Below are 20088 nucleotides of genomic sequence, written 5' to 3' on the forward strand. Positions count from 1 at the left end.
TGGAATTTTCTGAAAGCTGATTTATTTTACTGTTGCCTGTTGTTTATGTTTCAGTCAAGGTGAACTGCCTTTGTAACATGACATTTTGGAAAGGCCATGCCATTACAGAATACAATCAATCTTTTCATTGTGCTTTCAGTAAAAGCAGCTGTGGGCTTTGATGCTACTGGCTGTATAGGAGGATCAAATGCAGTTCTTTCCATATTATACGTTTACCTGTAGAAAAAAAAAATTTTTTTTTTTTGATTGTTTGGCCGTTTTTATTTCAGACTTACTCTCATGTTCAGTTATGTCAGGGCATACTCGATTTCTATCACCACAGAGGCCATCTTTCCTTACAAACAGTAGCAAAAAGTGAGAACTTATGAGCAGCAATTCATATTGTAATAACAAGCAGTGAATTATCTTCAAAGGACATTAAGTGCGCAAGTTATTAATTTTTATTTTTCAAGCAGCCAAATTCTGTTGCAATTATTTTTAACACATCTTTTGTCATGCGCTTGTCTTTATTTCTCAGTTGGCTTTTTTTTTTTTTTTCATTTTCTTCTGCCATTATTCCCCATCATGTTTGCTTTTGGACTTACAATAAATAATTGAGGAAAGATGCTTGAACACCCGTAATAGTAGCTCTGCAGCTTTACCATATAACAAAGCCTCTCATCTGATCAGCACATGATGCAAGTCCCGCATCAGCCATAAGTTTATGCGTGTTCCACCTGTGTTCAGAAGGGAGTCAGTGGAAGTGCTTTAATTTGTACCCATTGGAAATAGATTTTCTTCCCCAAATAATTCTCAGGATTGCTCCAGATGATTTTCCACATGACTAAAAAGACGATTTATGCGTGTTGATAGAGATGACATGAATTGATTCCTACACCAGATTCGTAACAAGGAAGCTGCTTGGTTTAACTGTCTATAGATGGACTCCTGAATAACCCTGGGAACACAGTGAGTGATGTGTGTTTGTGTGGTGACAGTGAGGGGCTGCAGGCTGAGGGCGGAAGCAGATGTGTGTGAGAGAGGTTCAGAGCTGTGGCACTATCACAGGGTGCCTTTGTCTGGCTGTAGAGAGTGTTGAATTAAAGGCTGTTAACACTAGTCTGCACAGTCATATGCTAATGCTTCTTACTCTGAGAGAATAAATAAATTATGGGCCAGAAAAAAAAAATCTGAATCCCTGCTTATCATGCCACATACAACACAGATAGTGTGCAAGAAAGATACAGAGAGTCTGCAGAAAGAGAGAGAGAGAGAGAGAGAGAGTGTATATGTGTAGGGCTGCATTAGAACGAGGGGGTGGCACTGCACAAAAATAGCGCTAAAGGAGCATCAAAGATGCAAGACAAAGGGGATTCTCTATAACCTTTCTTCCTTTTTGCGCATATGACTTTGCACTCACTGCCAGCGTAGGTGATGTTGCATGAGAGATAATGAGAGATAGATTGGGCTAAGAGGCAGAGATCGAGATTTGGACGGAGAATAAGAAGGGGAGGGGGGGATTTAAAGGGAAAGAAACGGAGGGAGATTTAGATAGAGCCTACAGAGTAAGTGCGAGGGAAGAGAGCCAGCACAGAGAAGGAGCAGAGGCAGTGGATGGGAGAGGAGAAGAGGAGAGGCATTGACTGGAAGCATACACATGGAAGAGAAGAAAACGGCTATTTCATGTGCTCAGCTTGCATGACTGAAGAGTGCGGCTGTCTGACTGGATTGTTAGTCACCTGCTGCCCCACAACTAGAGGACATACAAAAAACACACAGGCAGGCTGGGAATATAGGGCTGTGTGCAGAGGATGAACAGACGATGTGGGCTCGCTGGCTGTGATCGCTGTCCTCAGACCCCATAGCCACTTCCACTGGTGCTGTTGCAGGCCGTTAGCCTTGCAGTTAGACAGCAACAGTCATAAATACAGAATGAGCTCCAAGCACTCCTCCGACTGGATTCCCTACAGGTACTGTACCACATTCCTGAGAACACGGGAAAGAGGGCACAGCATTCATCTTTTGAAGCAGTGTGTGCATGTGCGATTATTTGAGCGGGTGTTCAGTTCTGAGATCAGACTGATTAACAGTAACATTAAACTGGCACAATTAAAGCAAACCACACAATGAGGATTTGTTTCTCTTTTTTTTGTGCAGGGGTTTAATATTGTTTTTAATGTTTTTATTTGTGGGAAAAATGGTTTAGTGGAATAAAATGTCACTCGTGTGTATTTAGTTTTTAGATGGAGAGTCAACTGCAACAACCTCTTATTGTTTCACAGGTGTCTGTCTGTAATGTGATTCAGTGCTGTCTCGAATTAGTTTGGATTCTGTTTAAATGTCATGTATATTTGCACATTTATAATTTTCACTTTTTTAGTCACCGAGGAAGTTCCTGCCATTGTGTGTGAATGTGTGTATTTTATGTGAATGTCTACATCCTTACTGCATGTGCCAGTATGAGCGTCACTGAGCCATCCCGGTGATACAGTCTTGCCATTTGTAGCTTTAAATCTCCTGTTATACAACATAAGCATTTCAAGTGTAGTACTAAAGCTGGTGGCTCCTTCCTCTAATTGAATGCCCATTGCCATGGTTTCCCTTGCTTGCTTTGAGGCCATTGGCTCACGGTTGCTATAAGTTACGGTGGCAATCCGCAAATTTCAGAATGAGACAGCATCAGGACAACAGCAGGAAGCAGCCTTTGTAGAGTTGATTTTAAACTTACCAGACCTTAGGTAGCTGCCCACCCCCTATTATGGCTAAGTTAATACATTTAATAAAATGCAATTAATGGACTGACTTAAATAAACAGCAGTACAAAGAATAACTAATCAATTCATTTTTTTAACTCCATTTTGACCTCCTTACCTGTTGACCAGAAAAGCTGTTAGTGAATGCTAGGCAGCAATAATAAATACAAGATATTAACCATTTTCAAGTATCCGAAGTCATTACTTGGTGTGTATACCATTTTAGAGGAGTCATCTCAGTAAGCAATATTTTTATTTCATCTCATGAAGCTCATGACATTAAAAATGTATGGGCCTCTGTGCAGGGTTGGACACAGCTGTACTGTGTAGATCTGTTATCAAATTAGAGATAGACAGTGCACAGAAAATAAGTAAACAATGGGAACATGGCTTACAATCATACACATCCACAAAGAAGTGGTTGTTGTTGTTGTATTAGTTCTTCTCTGTGGGAGTTATTCATCAGGATTATGTTTTTTTCCCTCTCATGTAGGAAAAGAGGAATTGTTATGTTGTCAAAAATCTGTTAATAGTCCATTTCCATTTTACATGACCTTTTCAAAAACAAGCAGGTTTAGTAGAGCAAGAAACAGTGTCCTACTCTACGAAAGTACTTAAAAGCTTTATTATTTACATTCCCACCTGCAAGGTCAATTTGTATCTGCGCAATGCTCATGAGATTAATTTCTCCCAAATCAAATTTCATGCATTGCACCATGCAAATGGAAAAATAAGCTTACTTTTGTGTCCATAATGGATTGCCTCCAGTTTTGCCCAGTGGTGCTGCTGCAGAATCATCAGCCAATTACTGTCACATACTGAAATCCTGGTGATGTGTGCAAAACTACTTTAAAAGTATCAGGGACTCCTGACTTCTATTCTGTTCTCCAACCAGTCCTATATTCAATAGCAGCTAAGGGCCTCGTTTGATAGATTAAAAAAAAACAAAAAAAACAAAAACTTTTTTGATATTAAGCAATTCATTGTTTTAATGGAAATCAGAATCCATGGCAAAATTCATGGGCACTGTACCAGGGTATGAAGCCCAGCTGATTTGTTGGCCGATATTAGCGCCTTGCTCTATTGGTATTAGTTATAATGGTTGATAAATGAAAATCAAAAAAGTCAGCAGAAGGGGAAACGCTCCAAAAACATGTTATGAGTGTTGACATTGCATAGTTTGTTCACCAGAGGGCAGACTCTACAACTTTGCTGTTGGCAAGACGTCTTTGGAATGCCACAATTTCAACAACAACCAGCTGATCTGAGCAGAGTCGGGCAGAGTGAAAAAATAACCACACATAACAAATGTTAGGGAAATCGGTTTATGTTGCGTGTGTCTGAAAGAAAAAAATATTGTCTGATATCTCAGGATATCAGCCTTTGAAATCACCAGATATCAATATCAGTATTGAAATTCCGTATCGGTCGGGCTCTCCACAATCTTAGGAACAGCACTTTACAGCTGTGCTTCAACCTAAATGTGGGAATATCAGAAATTTGAATTCAGTCACAATTGGTTCTAACTAATCTAAACAATACAATACAGGCAACAAATGCTTTGCATACTTGAATCTAAGTAGTAACTGCACAATTTTTCATTCTTTTCAAGCTATCCTGAGGTGCCTTCTTGCACCTGAGTTTTAAAATAGTATTTTCAGCTTTTATAATCACAATGTGTTATCTAGGTTTTCTTGAGCAGGTTTGTCACAATGAATGAACTTGGATGTCAGTGCTTTACCTGGTCAATATACACTGTAGAGTGTGAGGTGTGTTAGAGAAGAAGAATGACCAGACTCTCTACATAATAATGAGCTTTTTGACCTGCACTAGAAAAGCATGTGTTCGTGCCATTATCTTTCAGTCCGATGCCTATTCACACACTTGATCAACAGACATGGAGTGCTTTGTTTGCCTGGTTGTCTGACAGAGTGTGGGAGGTAAATGCTTTTTTATTGCATCTGTGTGTCATTAAACTAGAGTCGGTGGCACAGAGCTATCGGTGGACCGAATATGTATCGACTGATCTTACGTGGTCATCAACCATGCTCATAAAGTAACACCAGCTTATGCTCAATTACTTTATTGTATATTCATGCAGCAAGACATAGTGGGCGATGAAAAGGATTTTGTTGAAGCTGCCAATAAGCAATTTGAGAGATTAGAAATTGTCAAGAAAAAAAAAAAAACCCAAATGACAATAGAATAGAATAGAATTTGATTGATACTCTGCAGGAAATTGCTTTGTTACAGCAGCAGCTAACTCTGATACTATAAACAATACTTTAAGAAACACAGTATAAATACTATATGCACCTGATCATTAAGGTTAGTGGTTAACATTAAAAAGTCTGATCGCTGCAGGCAGAAAGGCCTTCCTGCTGTGTTCTGTCCTGCACAGACTACAGAATCAAAATACAGCTGCTTTTAAATGCTGTAACTAAACATCTTAGAATGATTTCAGTGAAAATCAACCAAACGATGCAAATACATGTAAAGATAGATGGACAGCAATTATTTGTGTGTCACGTTATTTATAAATGAGCATATGTCAAGTATATGTCAAATTCATTTTTATTGACAGGAAAACTGATCATTTTAAAAATGCACATATTAATGTACATATGTTTAAAATTTGAAAAACATGGAAAAACATTCCCATATTTATTGGTACTGTTATCCCCAAATGCACAGCCTTGTCCTCTATGGATTTTTCTACACTAGGGAAAAGAGTGGTTGGAGATCAAAGCAAAAACAAAATTATTGGGACCATGTGCAATGAACTTGCGATCTTGTTGCCTTTGAGATTATTACTTCAAAAAACAGGAACCAAGTCTGTGACCACTTGCAGTCGTTTTCTGTCTTTAGAGGTGCATGAAGATGGCGGTAAAATGGCAACAAGACAGAGTCAGTCTAGCAGTTTAAAATTTAATGGGGTCAAGCTACGCATACACAGAAATTCACATTGACTACTTACATTCAGTGTTCTGAACTTCATAGATTTGTGAGAGAATTTCAGAAATTCCTCCACAAATAGTGATTGCAGGATGGCAATTTAACTGCAAAATGACATAGGTGCTCTGCAGCCTTGCTTTTATATAGAAATATAACCATCATTTGCAACGTGTTGGCAGTCTGTCTGTGTTTATAAATTAGAAGCCAGTCATTTGCAAACCTTTGCCAATCTGTCTGAGAGTGATTGCGGTCAGTGGTCACCCAGAGGTTGAGAATGTTGCAAACTCAAAAAATGTGAAAAAATTCTGTGCAAACACCAGGCAACCATTGATTTTTCCTAATTGCAAGGAAGTTGTCCAATTTTTCCTCCAGTGCCATTAGATCCATTACAGACACTTGGGAGAATTTTGGAATACGATATTGAGCCTTATCACAAGGCCAGAGTGAAATTTGAAACTCCAGCAAAAAATTTACATTTTCACTTCATCTTGATCCAAAATGTTAACCAGAGAGTACATAACAGCCTAATAACTGTAAGTGAGTGAACACGGATTTTATGTAACCTGTTCTAAAAATGTTCACCTGCAATGCTTCCAAATGTGAAGCAACAGAAACAAACCACAACAAACTTTATATCCTTCAGTAAAACACAAAAATGGTGCTGGTTCGTTTCTATGACAAACCGAGCCTGCTTCTGGTACGGGGGTCTTCAGGTCAAAAGAGACTGAAAGGCAGCTTGAATAAAGTGAAAAACGGACATTTTTATATTTATAAAACAAAGCCATTTCAATCATAACAGTATTGGAAAAAAAACAGGGCTTTAATCCATCACTTATAAGCAGATACATTTTTCTCTCAATCTTTCATCCTTTTCTCTTCTACTGTAGCTCATTCTCTCAGTTGTGCTGCAGGAAATCTCTGATTGCCCTTGAATTAGGAGCCGTAGATGTTTGTCAGAGGTCTCTCAGACGCCCATCCAAGAGTTGAAGGAACAATCAGTGAGTCTGTCGCCAGTGATTAAAAGCCCTTGTGGTAAATAACCAAAGACTTAATACAAAGTAGAACAGACAGCAGCCAGCTAATTGCTGGTGCTAAATGAATATCCAATCGCTTTGTTAACAGGAGCTACTATTTTATTTACTTTAATAAATGCAGTTTAGGCAGCGTATTGGCGAGCAGAACAAAAGGCAGGACAGCAGGAGTTACAAGTTAATTTGAGTAGGGTTTGATCTTCTACAGCACTGTGTATGATGTCCTAAAATTTGCCTAAAATTCTGGTCGTGTCAAAAATGTATGATTCAAAGCTGATCTCGGGGCTATCCCAGAGAAAAATATTTTACAAGAGCACAAATGAAAGGAAGGGTCAAACAGAATTTAAGTGCTGTTAGCCGGCTATGGGAAACAATGTCTAACAATATTACTGAGAAATACTGGCATCTGTCAAATTGTAACTTTGTTTGTAGAACACAAATTGTCACAAATACATTCATAATTGGATCTGTTGTCATTTTGCTGTGCTTGATCTGCAGTTGTTTACTCTAGTTACGTAGTCCTTTATGTAACAGACGGATGGACAGACTGTGACATCAACACACGTACAGAAGGAAATTTTAAATTAAAAGCTGCTGAATCACAGAAAACAGGATGAAGCAGTCTACAGTTAATTGCTGTATAAATGCTAAGTTTATGGCTTAAATTACGAAACATGTAACTTCATGTACCCAGCAAAAGTAAAACCTTTGTTTTGCTTTATTTAAAAAAGTCACATCGGAAGGACATAATTCTATAATTTAAAACGGATATATTTAACTCTGACATTGATCTGCAATCTACTAATGGGTTCTACTAACTGAAAACATTTTTTTTTAGGATTTTTTTCTTTTTTAAAAGAATTATTAAAAATACAAATCTTCTGCCGCTTACCGGGTCCGGGTCACAGGGGCAGGAGTCTACACAGAGATGCCAAGATCTCTCTCTCCCTGGCCACCTCCTCCAGCTCTTCCAGGGGGACACCAAGGCGTTCCCAAACCAGCATGTCCTGGTTCTGCTCTGGCCTCCTTCCAGTGGGACATGGCCGGAACACCTCACCTAGGAGGCGCTCAGAAGGCATCCTGGTCAGATGCCCGAGCTACTCTACTCCGAGCCCCTCCTGAATGATCGAGCTCTTCACCCTATCTCTAAGACTGAGCCCAGACGTCCTACCGAGGAAGCTCATTTCTGCCGCGTGAGGGTGGGAATGCAGATCGTCCAGTAAATCAACAGCTTTGCTTTCATCCTCAGCTCCTTCTTCACCACAACACACCGCATCACTGCTGATGCTGCACCAATCCACATCACAGTATTTTAGAAAAGCACTTAACGAAGTAGTTTGTAGACACCCTATTTGGCACCATTGACCATTTCAGGTCTCAACAAGATACAAGATTTGCAAACCTGGATCCTCACTTGATTTGATAGGGAGCATCAGCGCTGCTATCTTCAGGTTTCTTTACAGGTGTACAGTGGTGGTTAAGTCTGGGCTCTTGTTGCCTGTTGTGTGTTTCAGGTCAAGTGTTGTGCTAAGAGGTGAACTTGGAGCTGGTTTTCCTCAAGGACTCTTCTTCTTCTCTCCTTTCATTCTGACCTCAGTTCGGACTGGTCTCCCTGAGCCTTCTGTGGAGAAGCACATATCTTGATGCTGTCAACCCACTGCTGCATATAGGGGATGGTGTTAGCCAGAAAATAAGCCCGGTTAGATAAACTGCGTGATTACCTCATAGACCAACAATATTTGTGGTCAGTTACACGCTTTGGTTGGATAGTCATGAATCTAGAAAAATGTGTATTTATGGTCTTTGCATATCTGTTTAACCTCCCTCGTGTCTCTCAGTTCATCATTTGGAATTCCTTGGATTTAAATTGGTTTCTTTTGTGGATTTTTGCACCTTGTGGATTTTACCTTCCTATCTTAATTTTTAAAAAAATTAGTTTTATGTTCATCTGGTTTGACTCTGAGTCCTGCATTCGGGTCTTGTTTCTTGTTGAACTTTGACAGGCAACTAACTGCATGTGGTCACAGACCTGGTCCCCTTCTTTGACAAGACAGCAGTTTAAAGTACCCAAGCAAAGGTCTACATGCTTTCATAAAAGAGTTCAGCTTTTGGTTTAAAATAAATTTACAAAGATTTCTTAACAAATGCTTCCACTTTTTTTTTTATCACGGGCTGTTGCACATTGATGTCCAGGGAAAATTGCATTTGAAAATATCAGTTTAAAATCAAATTGACAGCATGACAGAGTTTTGATTCAGATAATTATTTATACTGACAATCAAGGAAAGGAATAGGAAAGTGGTGAATTGCAAGTAACCTCATTCTTTTGTATCTCAGCAGTATTGTGTAACCTCATTATACTTGTGTAATAATACTCTCCTCATTTTAACTCACAGTCCTCCTTTTTTCTCTTAGCATGGAATGTTAAAAAATGTCGAGTCACTCATTATCAGTGAGATGTTGGTTGTTTGATATGAACAGTTTGTCACTTAGTTTATTAGCTCATTAAAAGCATTCAAATCAGTTTTGGTTCTGATTAAATCTTCAAGTAAAACACATTGTTCAAATAAATATTGTCTTCTCTAATGCAAGCTTTGTTTTTGTTTCATTCTACACTGTAATTATTTTTTACTTTTGGCCATGCATGACTTTAAGCTCTAAATGATGACATGTATTGCCCACTATTTATAGTGCAAAATGTTAATAGGCTGAATAGCTGAAGACTAATCGGGAGCTTCAGTCTTCTTATCATCTTATCAACAGTCTTTTCATTTGACGCGCTTGGTTGTGATTGAAGTGGGTTATTTAGAATTGTGTAAGAGGTTATTAGCTTATTGGTGGCGGTTTATATATTTGCAGACAAATGTGGAATTGATTGGAAGTGACTGTGTATATTCTTTAACCTAAATTTATGCATGTAGGCAAGTATTTTGTGCTTGGGAGAAACACAATATCCAAGACTGTCTAAGCTTTGCTGACCTTCAGGCAGATGGCAGTATGTCATTATGTCATTTCAAATATTGCTCAAGTGAATAGCGGTGTTCATGCAAAGATGCAGTATAACCCGGGCATGCTGAGGATAGCTGACTGTTCAGCAAAGCGTGCGCAGAGAATTGCTGGTGCAGGATGAGGTCAGATGACTGTGTAGGTTATTGTGCGGTGTGTTCTTGCAGTGAACCTCAGTTCCTTTTGTCCTTAGAGTCTATTTACATTGTATCAGATACCAATTTTACTGCAAAGGACACAGGAATGCTTTTGAGAGATATAAAAGATTTCAGTAAGCACAGAGATAATAGCACAACCAAAACAATACCCTGGTGAAAGGCTCGTTTACCAACTGGACTGTGACTGAAATACTGTAGCTAATAGGGAGGCTTCTTTATCTGGTTTCTGGTGATACAAACTAGAGTCTTTCAATTTATTGGAAGTCATTTAGGTAGATTCTGTTAATAACCAACTTGAGGTAAAGCTTCAAGATTTCCAGAGCTCAAACTAAAGCATATGGACAGCAGGCAATGCAGCAAGAGGTGCTTGATTGTCTTCACTGTAAAAAATGTGGCCAATGTAAAGGTGAATGCATATACTGCCTTATGCTACCTTTTAAGCCACAGTTGGTAAACATGTAATGCTGCGTCTAAAGGAATTTCTAATTCACTTTTATTTATGTAGCAAAAATCATAAATATGCTTCAAACAGCCTGTAAAACCCACCATCCTTAACTCGTCTGTTTCTGCTTGTTATGTGGCAGACGCTGCTCACCATTTGCTCAAGGATACAGTTTCTTAAGTGTTCTTATGTTTAAGCCACGGATTCACAAAATATCCACAGAAATGTTGTTTGCTTCAGCAGAGCTCACTCTCTGTTGACTGAGTTGAGCAGCTCAGCATATGTGCCTCCAGTCACTCACGGTGTGTTACCTTTTCTTGCCACAATATGTTTAAAGCTTTGTAAATGCTAATAAATTTATGGAGATTATATTGGACTTTTGCCATTTATATTCAGTCCATTGCTTGGAAAATCAAAATGCAGCATTAGGTCATCACTTACAGCGTTATTCAGATGACACCTCTGTTTATGTTTCTGCTGTATTCAGTGAGAAGCAGTCTGATGTCTTTCTAAGAACCCCCCTGACAGTTATTATTTTATGGAATTTTTTAAAAAGTGATTTAAGTGCTTAGTATACGCTGATTTAACTGCTGCATTGTGTATTGTAATGAGCCACCCAGAGGATATAAGCATCTTTATCCAAGATGCTATGACACTGAATGGTACAATATTATGCTTTCTGTCTGAAGCCTTGTTTTGATGTACTCTACACATTCTCCTTTGGGCCCTGTCCATGTTGTGTATTTATATGCAGCAGATATAATCGTGTGAAAAACAAAGATTTGACAGGACTCTATGCAGTCCTATGAAAAACTAAGTGCACCCCATGATTTAGTAACTTGTAGGACCACCTTTAGCAGCAATAACTTGACTTAATCATTTTATGTATGACTTTACCAGCCTCGTACATCATTGAGGAGGAATTTTGGCTCACTCTTCTTTTCAACGTTGCTTCAGTTCATTGAGGTTTGTGGACATTAATTTATGCACAGCTGTCTCTATTTCAGTCAGGCTGAGGTCTGGACTTTGACTGGGTCATTTCAGCACCTTGATTCTTTTCTTTTTCAGTCATTCTGTTATAGATTTGCTGCTTTAGCTGTCAGATAGTTGGCTTCACATTTGACTCTAGAATACTTTTGCATACAGAGGAGTTCATGGCTGACTCAATGACTGCAAGGTGCCCAGGTCCTGTTGCTGTAAAACAAGCCCACATTATCACAGCTCTATCACCCTACTTGACAGTCGGTATGAGGTGTTTGTGCTGTATTTAGTTTTCACCAAACGTTGTGCTGTGCATTATGGCCAAACAGCTCCACTGTGGTACCGTCTGTCTAAAGGAGATTGTTCCAGAACTCTTGTGATTTGTTCTGCTATGTTCTTTTTATAGAAAAGAGCCTTTCTCCTGGCAAACCTTCCAAGCAATCCAGACTTGTTCAGTATTTTTCTAATCGTACTGTTATGAAATTTAACATTTAACATGCTAACTGAGGCCTGTGGGGTCTGAGGTGTAGCTCTTGTGACTTTTAAATTTAGTCTGCACATTGGACAGTGTGACCTTGGGTTGAATTTGCTGAGAAGATTACAGTCTTATGTTCACGCACAGCTGAATGCTCCAAACCAGCAAACTGCCGAAACTTCTGCTTTTATAGAGGTGCTCACACTTTCTGATGATCAATTAATCCCGTGTATTTGATTATCAACACCTGCCTGCTACTTACCCACTTAATTCCTATGGAAGTCTTAAGAGTATACTTAGTTTCTCACAGGACTGCATAGAGTCCTGTCGCAGCTTTCTTTTCCACACGACTTTAAGTGATTACAGCAGTTGCAGTTTTTATAACAGAAAATATATGTATTATTTTTGCATCCTTCTGTGGTAAATGATGCCCAAACCATAATAATTGTTTATTTGGATTATTAGATTTTGTTTTTCAGGGAATAATGACTCAATGTATTTTCATTGTGCAGTTGTAATCACAGCTGTGAGGATGATATAGCTCACAATGTGAAAACAAACTGTCTTGAGACAGAAATGTGTGTATTGTTTTCCAAAAGCCACAATAAGCTTCATTAGCATATAGTGAATATTAGGTAATAAGCCAATACTAGATACTTTAAGTATTTAAATACCTCGCCCACCGATAGTTGGAGGGAGGTTATGATTTCACCCTGTTTGTTTGTTTGTTTGGTTGGTTGGTTGGCTGGTTGATTGGTTGGTTTGTCTATATGTCTGTCTGTTTGTAGCAATATAACTCAAAAGGTTTGGAACCAAAATTGATGGTGGAAATATTTCTTAGGGTATTCAATTCAATTCAATTCAATTCAATTTTATTTATATAGCACCAAATCACAACAAACAGTCGCCTCAAGGCACTTTGTATTGCGGGGAAAGACCCTACAATAATACAGAGAAAACCCAACAGGCAAAAACGACCCCCTATGAGCAAGCACTTGGCGACAGTGGGAAGGAAAACCTCCCTTTTAACAGGAAGAAACCTCCAGCAGAACCAGGCTCAGGGAGGGGCAGTCATCTGCCGCGTATAACAAACATATAACTTCATTTTCAAGGTCAAAGGTCAAGGTCACCAAACTCTTCTAGATTATTTACCCCTCTAGATTATTTAGTATTTATGTGTGTTCTTTTTCAAGTCTAGGGAAACAGCTTAAGTAACTGTCATTATTATATTACAAATATAATAGAGAGCTGAAGAGCAGTTTAACTTAATCAATCCTGTTTCTTTACTCTTTTCTTAAAGCACTTTAGATGATGAGGGCACCAACCTCCGCCAGCAGAAACTGGACAGACAGGTAAGTCTTGGCTGTTCTTTATACAGTACTGATAAGAGTCACACCAAGGCTAAATCAATTACAACAGGGCAATCTTTCATGACACTAACTTCTGCTGCTCCATCAAGGGGCCACAAATAGCCAGCAAGGACTTATCATTACTCTGAGTGGTATTCTATTATATACCTTGTTGCAGATTTGTCAGCTGCATATCGACATGAGTGAGGTTTAAGGTTTAAATGGAAAAAGTTTAAAGTGTGAGAAATCTAGTGTGCAAAGTAACCCCCCCACCCCCACCCCCCCCATCACTGAGAGCCCACTGATTGGTAAAACAAATATATTAACAACAAATATATTAACCAGTGAATTCGGAAGATTAGGAATTTTCTCCATCATTGCTCTCTCCTGTGTTGCCTTTGCTGTTTTTTTTCCCTCCCACTAATAGATCTCTAACACTGGTTTGTGCGATAAAGTCTCTGACCAAAGTAGGTCAATTTTGTGCAGAAGAAGGGGAAAAAAAATGACACATCAAATGCCCCCTTTTATGTGAGCGTGCGTGCAGCCTGAGGCAGAAAGTCTGGGTTAACAGAGAAATTTGATAACCACCTTTGTGATACTCTTGTTATCTCTGACTGGGGTTTTAGGTTTTGTAAAGCCAGCTTCCTCAAAGAACTTGCTTCTCAGTACACCCCTCAGGATCCTTAAGTCAAAGGGATGTTTGGCCATTTCACACCCTGCTAACGAATGCTGCTGTTGCCACTGTTTGTTGTCAGCAGCGCTGTATCCAAACAAAACAAACATACTCGGGCTGCAGTCGAGCCATTTTCAGCTCTTATCTACGTGTAGTGCAGTCTGCTGCTTCTGACGTCCTGCTATTTTCCTGAAGTGGATAATGTGAGTGGAGTGCTTTGAACACATTCTCGTTCTGTTGTCAGAGCAGCAAAAGCATGCGGAAACTTGTCCTAGTTAATCAATGGGTAGGTCTTTAGGTGGTCTGTTTCATGCTCAAGCTGGTGAGCTGGCTTTCTATTCATGTGCGAGTGAATGAATGAACGAATAAAGAATACCATTCTTAACGTCGCTCACTTGCTGGCTTTGGGCATGTAAGCGTCATTAAACAAACTGTTATTGACTGAAACATCAAGCAGAGACTGTCTGTCTAGAATCTCATTTATCCAGTTAAGAGACGAGCGTCTGGACTCCTTTTTGGTTCTTGCCTTTCGCTTCATGCAAGAGGCTTCCTCAATGCCAGCAGTCGGTGTGTAGCTCCTGGTATTCATTGAAGGCCGCCAGTGACTTGTCGCTCACACAGAATTCACACAAATAACCGTGCGAATGAAGGTGAAACCGTGCGCAGGGTAGTGTTGCCAGGACTGCTTTGTAATTTGCTGACAGGCGCTGTTGTAAGTCACAGTCCCCATTTGAAGACGGTGCTTTCAGTTTAACACAGGTGACTTTTTTCATTCCTCTCTCAAACTCTCATCTTATTTGTCCAGAGTGTGTACATTGCTGCTCTCAACAGTGTCCTTTTGATGCAGGTCTCCACTGTATATATTTCTGCACACTCTTTGGTGCATTGGGCTGCATATATAATGCTGCTCAGCTTGTGTTTAGGCATTTTATCCTTAGGCTTAACCAATTTCTGCGAGTGTTTCAGGATCGTCTGTTGGGAGAAAAGCCTTTTAAGTTTCTCAAACACTCCATCCACATACATAATGACAGTGTTGCTATGCCTGTTGTTTTCTTCAGCTTCTTCTTTTTTTTTTTTGATGTTGTGTTGTTTTTCATAAATCTCTTTGCCTTGATGTTCTTTGACTTAATGAAGGCCCAGATGGAATAGCCACAGGTTTTAAGTGCTTACTTAATATGTGTGTGCTCCTTTGTTCCCTGTCTTTCCACGGTTAGGGGACTATGGGAGTCTGTGTGAGGCACTGTGTGCATGTAGGTTTCTGGTAAACGTTATGTTGCTGTCACAGTGAATTGAAATGTTCTTCAAGGGCTTTTAATTTAGTGTAGTGTAGATTAGGTATCTACATATTTCAGTAGCCTGCTTTCTGCTTTCCCTATGTAAAGATTACAGTGGGTGACACTAGTGAAGCCTTGGAATGGCCATGCTTTTATCTTCAGAAACAAATTTTTCTTCGGTGGTTGTAAGGTGGAGGTCAAACATGTCTCTTCACAGATGAGACATGTTTGACACATCTCGTTAACAAGCGCAACCCCGTGTATAAAGAACAGGCAACACACCTCTGAGGACAAACATGCGGTTTAAGCAGGGTGAAAGAAGTCCATCTGATGTCAGATTGCCCCGATGTGGGAATAGAGCAGCTAATATTCACCAGTGAGTGGGAGGAATCTGTGCTGCCTGCTGCAAGCAGGCAGGTCCCACACTTAAGGGACACAGAGCATTTCAATAAGTTCAAAGTCACCTGAAATGAACTATCTCCTGCCGTGTGCTACATGTAAAGGAAGAAAAACAAGCAAGTGCCTTATCCACAGGTGAGAGCATTAATTGCCAAATAAATGTACTCTCTAAATGTATCTGCTTGTATGGCTGTCACTGTCTTGGAAAAGAAGTGAGCTTTACGGAACTCATGTGATTCATCGCTCTGCAGTCTGAAGTTTCCACTAATAGAAACTGTTTTAATATTTGATGAGCTCTGGTTTGAAGACTTGCACATAGCTGACAGTTGGTCCAAATGAATAGCTTTATTCAGGCTCTGGTCGTAGTGGTTTAGGCAGCACATTCAGCATTGTTCCTTCTCTTTGATATTCTCTATAACATCTGACAAGTAGAAGGGAATAAAGGTTTATAGCATTGCCTTTTGAAAATGTTACTTGTTTTACAGGATGTAACAGATTTGCTCTTAATCGGCAGCGGAATTTTTACATAATTACTAACGGAGGTAGTTTTGATTTATATTTCAGTAGCAATGACCCCAACCCCAAATATGAAGGACAAACGTTTATTGATAATGAAGCAACAAGCTAGGCCAGAGGCTGCAGTTTGGGGAAGGACTCATCGAGTTCCCGGGCCTGACAGATGCCCCCTAATGACTTTGAGAGGGGTTGACAACCAGAGAGGAGTGAAGGTGGGGAACAGACACAAGAATAAATGGATGTGCGGCACAAGTAGACTTTTATAGAGGTATGACCGGAAGGGGAGGGTTTGGTCCAGCTCCTGAAATTCAGATAAATGATCTCCAGATAAATTTGATATGGCAATAATAGCTATTACTGAAACACTGGCGACAATATTGATATGTCTGTGTGCGTACTCTAAATGGATTTAGAGTACTGGAGTCACTACTTAATGACTCCTGGTGGTGGTGCTTATTAAGTGAATGAGGGTGAAGTGAAGGGAAGTAACTTGCGGTAAAAAATATGAAACTCAGCGGGGAACATGGCAGGCAGCAGGGAAAGAAAATACGAGCTAATGAACTGAAATGGCGCATTGTTAAATTTCACTAGGAATGATAATACAGACACACTGAGACCATGATGGAGTGACTAAATACATCATTCCTCCTTTTTGCCTCTGGAGGGGTCTTTTTTCTTCTTTACTTAGACAGATTTTGTAATGAATTGTAGATGACTGTCTTGTATCATAATCCATACGATCACCCACCACTAGGATCTCAGTAATATCATATAAAGGGTTTTTCAGACATGACTTTGGGGTAAATACGGCATATATAAGAAAATAGATCAGTAAAGAGAATGACTTGCTGAAACTGTGCCTTTATTATCTTTCCATTTGGGCATTTTTTTTGTTGCTTCAAATTTCAGCGAGCGCTCCTTGAACAGAAGCAGAAGAAGAAGCGGCAAGAGCCTCTGATGGTCCAGTCTAATGTGGATGGGAGATCACGGACCCGTCGGACCAAACAAAGCGAGGAACAGGCTCCGCTGGTGGAATCCTACCTCAGCAGCAACAGCAGCACCATCTACCATGGTAAAGCTTGCACTCCTCTGCCGCTCCATTGATTCAGAAACCTCAAATTGAGAACTAAAGAAAAACATCAGTAGAAGAAATAAAGATGTTACACTGCTCGTTTGATTAGCCTTTCTTATTTAGAGAGAGTATTTGTTTTTCCCAGCATCCCAATTAGAACTATAAACTACACATGAAAATAATGTAGCCGTTTTTTTTTTTTTGTTTTTTTTTTTTTATTGATTAATGTTGCATCACTTTTGGTAAATTTACAGCTTTAATTTAGAGACTATGTTGAAGCAATACAACATACTGCATCATCTACTGCAATGCTGCAAATCAAAGCATATAGGAGCAGAAAGGGTGTTACACCTGGGGCTGCTGAGATCTTCTTATTTACACACAGAAACCAGACAGAACTTTTTTTTTTTTTTTGATGGCCAGTTTCTGGGATCAAGGCCAAGAACTGTCACATTTCCTGCAGAGAAAAGAAAAAGATGTTACTCTGCAATAATCTGATATTCTGATGTAAATGAAGAGAATAATAACCTCATCAGTGCCATGAGAAAGTGAATAAAACATTCTAGCCTTCTTTCACTGTCAGCCCTTTTTCCAAGCTGGACATTGTTCCTTTTTTTATTTTTAGTCAGACTCTGCACTGTAAACCTGAAATGGTTTGCTTACTGAACTGCAGCCCAGTGTTAGTCCCACGCTGAGTAAAGAATGAGTCTCTACAGTCAGTTATCATATTTGTCAAAAATGGTACGTTCTTTTTTTTTTTTTTATTGGATGTTTGTCACAATTCCATGTTTCAGGATCAGCAAACACATTTTAATATTAGACAAAAATAACCTGTGTAATACACCATTCAGTTTTTAAATGATGATGGTGTTGGTGGTAGGGCGATGGACTGGGGCTGCTTCAGGACCTGGGCGACTTGCTGTAACCGTGAATTCTGCTCTCTACCAGAAAGTCCTGAAGGAAAATGTTTGGCCATTAGTTTGTGCCCGGAAGCTTAAGCACACTCAGGTTATGCAGCAGGACAATGACCCAAAACAAACCAGCAAGTTCATCTCTGAATGCTCAAAAAAGAAGACAAAGAAGAAGAAGCTTCTGGAATGGCCGAGTCAAAGTCTAGACTTAAATCTGATTGAGAATTCTCAAAAATCCTCCAATGAATTACAACAATTCTGCAAAGAAGAGTGGGCCAAAATTCCTCCACAGTGATGTGAAACACTTATTGCCACTTATCTCAAATGCTTGATTGCAGTTCTTGCTGCCAAGAGTGGCACAACCAGTTATTAGATTTAGAGAGGAATTTTCTCCTAATAAATTAAATCATCATTTAAAAACTGCATTTTGTATTTGCGCAGTTCATCTTGGTCTACTATGAAAATTTGTTTGATGATCCAAAAGATGTATATGTGACAAATATGCAAAAAAAAAAAAAAACTATCGGGAAGGGAAGGCAAATATGTTTTCACAGCACTGTATGTTACACTAAAGCATAATTTTTAAAGTGAAAGATTATTTTATTACAATCTTGCATGAGCTTTGGTCGTGCTCATCCCTGTGTTTAGTGCAAGAAGCTGAACAGGAAGAAGTGAAGGTGATGTCGGACCCACAGCCGCCACGCTCAGCCAAAAAGGGGAAAGCATCAGCCAGTTCCACGCCACAGACAGGCAGCGAAAAGAAGGAGAGAAAGGGGAAACACAAAGGTCAGTCTGCTGGTGCTAAGAAACATGCCTGATCAAAGATAAAAGTGTGGAAAACACATGGGCTTTATTCATTCATTTTTAAAGACCAAATAAACAATTAGAAGCAGTCCCCCGTGTGAAAGAGAAGAGACAAAATGCTTATTATCCAGCAGCTTCAACAGTCTATCCAAGCTCTCTTTGACATCCTCAGATACGATTTCCCCCACTGATTTTTTGAGCCACAGCTGGCAACAGCACAGCTGAGTGAAGCGTTGCTGCCCTCTTAGCCCCCGCTATGGTGCCAGAGTTGTCTGTGCTGATGTATGACAGACTGACACACCACAAATCAAGACATGCATTAGAAGATGAAAACAAAAATTGTTCTCAAACTCCAGCTACATTGCTGTCATTGTTTCCCTTATGCTTCCATGCTGTCCAACCTTCACCGTATATTATTGCAGACCCAGCACAATGCAATATAATAGTTAAAGCGTTTGCCAAAAAATACATAGCTTGTTCAACAATATCTCACTTTAGAGATGTTTGTCATCTGATATACTGCAATACAGCAGGTGCATGCCTTTGACATGACTTTGTCCCAGGGAAAATAAAGTGAATTGGATTCAGCGGGGGGTAAAAGCTTATCCAGGCCAGTAGCACCAAACTCACCGCTTATTGACCCGTCTCACTTCTTCTTGTCTCGCTCTGTGATTCTTTAAAGCATAAGCAGAAATGATGCAGTCATGAGAAAATAAGCTACAGGAAGATCAGAGCTTCTTCAGTTTGAGTTCTTCAAATGTCTATCACTGCACAAAGATTAGTAGTTGTGTTTTACTTGCAGTTTGATATGGATTTCTCAGTCATGATTGTATCAAAAAAGTTGAACTGATTACTTTTTCTTAAAGTCAAGAGTGCTGCGGCCCCCTTAAAAAACAAAAAAAAAAATCCCATGGGGATTTAGGTCCGAGTATTGAGTAATATCACAAACTAAACACCTCCTATTACCTGTTTTAATTCTCTTTTTATATAAATAAATTCATTTATAAATTCATAAATTCATATGTAACTACTATGCGTACTTGTGAGTAATTTCATGTTTGTAAATGAAATGTAAATCAAACATTTTACCAGGTAAAAGAAAGGTTTAAAAAACAAACAAACAAACAAACAAAAAAAAACCCCTGAATTTATGTTATTACTGCAGGCCCCCTGCAGTACCTTCGCGGCTCCCTGGTGGGCCGTGGCCCACACTTTGGGACCCATTGATCTAGAAGGTCACTCTGTAGAGCACATACCTCCCCCACCCCAAATTTTCTATGTCTGGATACTGCGCTGCAGTAGGTACCACT

General features: G+C 39.5%; 1 protein-coding gene across 1 annotated transcript in view; it reads left to right on the forward strand.

Moving 5' to 3' along the window:
* Positions 1-1602: 1602 nt before the first annotated feature.
* The window catches only part of tub (TUB bipartite transcription factor), a 44439-nt gene continuing 25953 nt past the window's right edge, over positions 1603-20088 (forward strand). The window contains exons 1-4 of the mRNA XM_030725568.1: positions 1603-1949; positions 13081-13132; positions 16901-17063; positions 18623-18760. Coding sequence (XP_030581428.1) covers positions 1912-1949; positions 13081-13132; positions 16901-17063; positions 18623-18760 — 391 coding nt within the window. The 5' untranslated portion in view covers positions 1603-1911. The remainder of the gene's footprint in view (positions 1950-13080; positions 13133-16900; positions 17064-18622; positions 18761-20088) is intronic.

The sequence above is a fragment of the Archocentrus centrarchus genome, chromosome 3, assembly GCF_007364275.1.
Source record: "Archocentrus centrarchus isolate MPI-CPG fArcCen1 chromosome 3, fArcCen1, whole genome shotgun sequence".
Classification (NCBI taxonomy): Eukaryota; Metazoa; Chordata; class Actinopteri; order Cichliformes; family Cichlidae; genus Archocentrus; species Archocentrus centrarchus.